The 6,585-nt window shown below is 37.1% G+C and overlaps 1 protein-coding gene across 1 annotated transcript; it reads right to left on the reverse strand.

Annotated features, from left to right (window-relative positions):
• Positions 1 to 931: 931 nt before the first annotated feature.
• Positions 932 to 5,807, reverse strand: BRXL4 (BREVIS RADIX-like 4). Its single transcript, XM_022046370.2, has 7 exons — positions 5,635 to 5,807; positions 5,458 to 5,521; positions 5,090 to 5,258; positions 4,594 to 4,970; positions 2,880 to 3,015; positions 2,244 to 2,638; positions 932 to 1,352 (listed from the first exon to the last, which is right to left on the reverse strand). Exons 3-7 carry the CDS (start codon positions 5,210 to 5,212, stop codon positions 1,274 to 1,276), a joined length of 1,110 nt encoding a protein of 369 aa, XP_021902062.1. The 5' UTR covers positions 5,213 to 5,258; positions 5,458 to 5,521; positions 5,635 to 5,807; the 3' UTR covers positions 932 to 1,273.
• Between the last annotated feature and the right edge of the window lie 778 nt (positions 5,808 to 6,585).

Here is a 6,585-nt window from a genome sequence, read left to right on the forward strand (position 1 = left end):
CAGTATCTTTCTTAGACTTTGTCAATTCTGATGCCAACTCCTTCTGTTAATTGACTTGAGGCTGCTAAGTAATCATACACACGTTTCCTAAGTGACAGTATATTTTTTCTCTTAGCTTTACTAAAAATAAGGCTATCATCAATAAAGAGAATATGGAATATGAATGAAACAGTGACCTCTTTTCTCGGTGTCACAAGTCAAGGCTGATAATTCATTTGCACAATAAATAAAGAGATAGAGAGAAAGGATCTTCTTATCAAATGCCTTAGGATGGCTGCTCATTTAAAAAATTTTCAAATTTGTATTATGTTTTACCCGGCACGCCCTAGTAAATTTTGCACTTTGTACCGTGCACCAACATATTTATGTATATATACACACACACACACACACATATGTAGAGAAAAATAAAACCAAATTTCCATATTCCTCGTTCCTCAAAGTGTGTTACACTAATCATGGCAGCAACATTTGGCAACACCTTTCAGAAGTCTCATGCACTACAGCAACTTCTTATAACACCTTCCACAAGCCCTATATGTTGTAGCTACTTCTCATAACACCTACCAGAATTTCCCTGCACCGCAACATTTCTCGTAACACTTAACAGAAGTCCCATATGTCATAGCAACTTGTCATAACACCTCCTGAAAACCTCAGTCACCATGGCAACTTCAAACAATGGATGCCTCACTGTAATTATCCTACTTCTCTGTGTGTGGATACATAGTTTTTGAAAAAAAAAACATAAAAAAGAAAAAAAAAAAAAGATAGAAGAAGAGATGCCTACTGCATTCAACTAGACCAAGTTGACATGAAGAGAAACAATTCTGTTAATTTTTCGAAGCATTTTTAAAAAATTCTCTAAGTGTATCAGATAATCCATTGCACCAAACATACATGTTTGCCCCAAGTAAAAGGATGGTGCATAGAAGACAATAAAATAGACATTCTTTCCTTGATATTTGATGTGTTTATCATCCAAAGAACCCAAACACATAATTGCTCTTTATCCACCAAATCATTAAGAGAAACTAATATCATAAACCCAGTACTTGACCACCTACACTCCATAAGGATATTTTTTTTTAAGGTATTACAACATTGACAAACCTCTTTGGTTTTACCGATTTTAATGATTTTGTGTATCAAGTGCAAGTAGCACCTGTTCAGATCTCTATAGAAAGGGATCTAGTAGTGTATGGCAGAGAAAATGACAAAAACACACCCCCGTAATCTAAAAAGTACCACCAGGCACTGTGCTTTCTTCATATTACAAGTACTGTTCATGTATCCTTGCCCGATTCTCTTCCCACCACAGCCTAGCATGCATTTCCCCGAATCTTTCTCGGCTGCATAATGACAACAAATACACCATGCAAGCAAATTAGCAGGGTACAAATGAGAAACAAAAGTTTATTTTGATAATTTGCAATAGCACAAGCAAAATAAGGGGAAGCAGCATGATTGGCCAAAGTAACAATGATGTCATAAAGAAGTTACCACTAATAATTTTGTTTCTAACAGCTGGTATTTTTTCTAATTTAGACCTCAATTATAACTTGGACATTATGCTGGGGCCATCAGTCTCAAGTCTTTTCTCTCTCCTCTCCTCTGTTTGGTATATAAAAAAAGTATGCTACAGTAAAGTCAACTTGATCTACAGGAAGGAAATTCCTTTTGGACAGCCTGCAGGGAGTGTCTTGTAAGAAGAAAAAATGTTCTGTTTATGCTGGTTAAAATGATACAAATGGAATCCCCCGATTAATGACCAATAATTTGGGTAATTGGCAGTGAATGACGGTGCCTACAACAGAAATGATTCAGTGACCTTGACAGGATATATTGTGCAGATAGATATCATATGTGGGTAACTAATAAAAGGGATCTACTGCTGTTATCAAATTTATGAATATCTAATAGATTCGACATGTAAGTGTTGATTGACCCATATCCTATATTCTGTTCAGTTACTCAGAGGATTATCTTGCCATGGCAAATAGGACCAAAATCTAACAAGTTTAGTTGACACAAGACCCAGTTGCATCACGCAACACATAATCTGAATGTGTTAGCTGATGCATCCAGCAACCAACTGTGAAAGCACTGGACTCAGTTGTAATTTGCATAAACATGTTTGTCTAGCAGGGCCTCTTTTCTTATTCAGGTACATAGACAGTGAATCATTTACTTTTTCAAATGAGGTTCTTTCAATCTAACAGATGTTTCCTTAGAAAGCTTACCTGAATCTGACTCGTCTAAGCTCTCTTTTGCCTCCTGATAAGGCTCTGATAGTGATATAAACCCCTGGCTCATCCTGTTCCACCCACTCAGTCTCGAGATCACTGGCATTACTGATTGATAGCTCTCCTGAGCGATCTATATCTCTTGATGAGCTACTTCTCATGGAGGCATCCATTGATGACGTCTCAGTTTTGGCTCCACTAATGCTGGAGAGCTTTGGGGTTGAATTGAAACCACCAGAATCACAATAATTCCGAGCTTGCATTGGGTGATGCTCAAGAGAATCTGAGGATGAATAACCCAATCCCATCGGACGATACAAGTTACGGGGTAATCGTTCTCTGGTCAATGGCGGTGTTACGGGGCTGGCTTCCGCAGACTCCATTTTTGAGCTCTGTAACAGATTGAAAGAATTCACAGCATTAACATTAAGTTTTTGTAAGTAGAACATAAATCTTCTTGTAGCTTATAAAACACGATGTATAATTCTTATTAGTGGCTGAAATAATACTGGTAACCAAAGTTTTTTTGCATTTTGAAACAAAGCATCGTTGAATTGAAGTGACAATTAAAGATTTTGAAGCTATCATCAGTTAAATAAGGTTTCTTAGTAAGGCAACAAATTCAAAGCTCACTTCATCTTCAGATCTTGGTGGTGTTGGAAGTGGAAAAGCTTGGCGATTAAACCTCTGAACATTGTAAAGTTCCATGACCCGGTCATAGTTCTCAGCCCACCATCTCTGAGCTTGCCATTTGTTGAACATGTCTCGACTAATAAGAGAAACAAGCTACAGTTTAGAAAAAATAGTGTTCATGATGATAGAGCATGCCGCATGTAACATAGCATATAATTAGGTCAAAAAAATTGGCTGATACAATGCTTTAAAAAAGAAATGCGTCATGAGCACCAAACACACTACAGTCAAAATTTTGAAGAAGAATGCTAAGATGGATGAAAATTTCCACTTTCCTATAGCATGACAGCCTTCACATTTAAAACAAACAAGATAATTAAGTAAATCCACGTCCCAATATAACTCGTTGACACGTTGTATGATGCTTGAGATCAAGATATCATTATGTAATAGCCAGTGAATACGAAAGTGCACTAGACTAGGCGGCATCTTTCGACTAGTGGAATAAAGCCATCTTTTAAAAGCATTATAAAGCATATAACTGCCCTACGGGAGAAGGAATAGTTTAATTGTCTTATTTATTTATTTATATATTTTTGAAGTTGGGATCTTTCCTTTAGCTTTAAGTGGTGTTGTCTAATCAACCGAAATACGAGGGAGTAGAACTATTTAGTGGATTTATTTCATGATATCAATAACAACTACCGGACGTTCTCACTGGACGTCTCTAAAACAAGTGGTTGTACTACTGTTTAAAAATAAAAATCAATAAATAAATAAATACAAGGTAAGAAAATATTCAAGATATTTGATCAAAATGACAGAAAATTTGGCATTGTTCCCATAGTCAAATTTATGAAACGCTCTCGTTATTGTCACCACGAGAACAAGAAAGGTCCATGGACTCCAGTCATGTCCTTGTTTAGTAGCCAACATCAGCCCAACAAAGGGTCATATTTTGTCTTGCATATAGTTTTGGTGTGGTAGATCATGTGTATTGCAGACAAAACATGATATGATAGTAGCAAGAAGACAGAGTCGCAGAGAATCAGGGGTGAAGAAATTTGAAAGGAAAGAAAAGGTAAGTCTCTTCCCCGACAAAGCGACAATGCTGGGTGAAAAAGCTTGCCAACACAATCAATTCTGCCCCACCAACCACTACCAAGGGCACAATGAGTTCCACTTTTGGACTTTCTTGCGATTACCTTTGCTAGGCGTGAAGCTTACTGTGGAATGTGGGCCCCCACCAGAATTCATAACTTTAATAGTTTTTCCTAAGGAGACGTTTGGATGCCTCATAAAATTTGGTATACAGTGTTTTTCATATATATTTGAATAAATACAAATCTTATAGTACAGGAAAAGCACAAAAGGCCATTATATGATTGCCAAAACAAATTCGGTTTTTTATTTACCCAGATCACCAAAATTCAACAGAAGGCTTCTCTCACATCTTTCTATCAGATTGAGATAAAATTCAAAAGACTAAACAGGGTGTATAATTATGTAGATATGAAGCAGCAGTTGTAGATATTTCCTTTTCTTTTGGAACGCCAAATAAGGATTCCAAACAACCCCTAGGGTTTCAATCAATAAAGTGTGCGCTCCACTAAAAGAGTAATAACAAAGTAAACGCTTATTGACTGTCCGATTGAAACTAAGAATCAGATATGTATATGGACCGTAGATGTGTAATTGCGAGAGGAATGCGTACCTAAACCGTATCCGCTTCAGATCATTACCGCCACGCGGGAGGGAGACAAAGGTGATGAGGACGCCGGGCTCCACTTGGGCCACCCACTCTTTTGGCTCGTTCTCCAAGACGTAAACAATCGGATCGGCCCGGCGCCTACTCATCGATTTCGGGGTGGCCTCGCCGCTCGATATCCCCTTGAGCCTCGCCTCCATCTCTTTCCCCCACGTCCTAGGCGTTGTCGAGCTTGAGCTTCCAGTCCTCCGGTACGACCACCTGAACCGGTCCGATTCCGCATCCGACTCGCCCGAATTCCTGAACCGGCTCTGACCCGCCGGCCCCGTGCACGGATTACAGTGGCGGTACGCTCCTGACGCTTTTAAGGCCATGTCTTTCAGCTGCAAATTCGAGTAACAACTATCACCAATCAGCATCAAAATGACAAACAACAACAAAATAGGTCGTAATTTCCTAGTCTGTTCCCCTAACTTAAGCTTTGATAAATTAAATTGAACACCTGAGACGTGAGCGATTTGACGGCCTGATTCTTGTTAGCGGGGTTGTTGGTGGCACCCAACTCATCAGACTGACTCAGAGAATCATCACCGGGTTGCTTAGGACGAGCTATGCACGTTAGCATTTTCAGATTCTCTCAAAAGCGATCGATTGTACTAGGCAACGAAACTCTGATATTACAAATATTGAGCTACATTGTTAAACTTCGGTAACCACATCGTCAGTTTATCGATATTCGCTCCAACAGCAAATTTGTCGTAGGAAAGAAAGAAAGAAAGAAAAGCAAGGAAGCAAATTCAAGAAGAAACAAACAGAGAATCGGTGGGCGTTTAAGTAGTAAGAGCACAAATTTCGAGACACATTACTTACTGCTGTAAATCTTCGCAGGTGCTTCAATGCCACGTTAAATCACATACGCCCAGAGATTCTCTGACTATAAATTAAAAGAAATAACAATTGGCATTAATGGAGAGAGATGGACCTTTTTTTTTTTTCGATTTAACGAATAAAATAGGTAAAATAAAAGATGACATGGAGGAAACAAACCTGGGGCGAGGAGTTTGATTCAGTTATTGTTGGGCTAGGGCTTTCAGAAAATAGGCGAGGCGAGCTGTATGAATCTTTAAGCTTGAAGCAGCATTTCTTTTTCTTCTCTTTTTCTGGTGAAGACGAAGATCGCATGTGGAGTGGTTGCTTAATGTGTGTTGATGATCGCTATAATGGTGAGTGGATTGTGTTTCCTCATTTCTTTCACTGTACTGTAATTTTGCTTTTCCGTTTTCCTCTTTTTTTTTTTTAATTTTAATATTTATTTACCTGTTACCGGCTGTCCACCGTCCTCGCGGTTTTTCTGTCTTTACTCGGCTTCCCTCGTGTATCGGGCACTCAATAATTTTCAGATTTCAATTTTGATACATTTAAAAAAAGCAATTTTTGTATGGTAGCTTCAACAAATTTAAGGACAAAATAACATGGAGTACGAAAATATACACAAATTATTTAATAAATTAAATGGAAATATTTATTTACTTAGAAATATTGACTAAATAAAAGAATTATAACAACTGGTAAAGTATTTGTCTTCAAGTACAACTCACCAAAAAAGTGTTCATGTATCTCTCAAGTAGTTGTTCTTCCACATTGGTGTTAGTTGAAGGTGTAAGCTCTTAAAAATATTTCTAAAAATCATACGGGAGTAACATTATCTATATTATTATTTTTAATTTATTCCACAGATCAAATATTATTTTCATTAATTCACTATGATATTTATTTAGTACAAATTCATAACTTTTAATAATATTTACAAATAAAAATAATACTCAAAATATCATAACCTAGTAACTTTTGATAACATACTCAAGTAATGTAGTAATAATTTAGTTCCCTAAATTTGGTACTTCTTACTATTTACTCTCTAATATTTTTTTTGTTACAATACAATTTAATTACTAACGTTTTTTATTTGTTTCACATATTTAGTTTTTTTTTTTTATT

Source organism: Carica papaya, chromosome 7 (genome assembly GCF_054855325.1).
Source record: "Carica papaya isolate Zhongbai chromosome 7, ASM5485532v1, whole genome shotgun sequence".
Lineage (NCBI taxonomy): Eukaryota > Viridiplantae > Streptophyta > Magnoliopsida > Brassicales > Caricaceae > Carica > Carica papaya.

Excerpts from the sequence above, each read along its gene's own strand:
- BRXL4 (XM_022046370.2), bottom strand. The coding sequence starts at position 5,212 with ATGCTAACGTGCATAGCTCGTCCTAAGCAACCCGGTGATGATTCTCTG. Across the intron at positions 4,971-5,089 it reads TCAAATCGCTCACGTCTCAG|CTGAAAGACATGGCCTTAAA; the intron begins GTGTTCAATTTA and ends TCGAATTTGCAG. Across the intron at positions 2,639-2,879 it reads CACCAAGATCTGAAGATGAA|AGCTCAAAAATGGAGTCTGC; the intron begins GTGAGCTTTGAA and ends AATCTGTTACAG.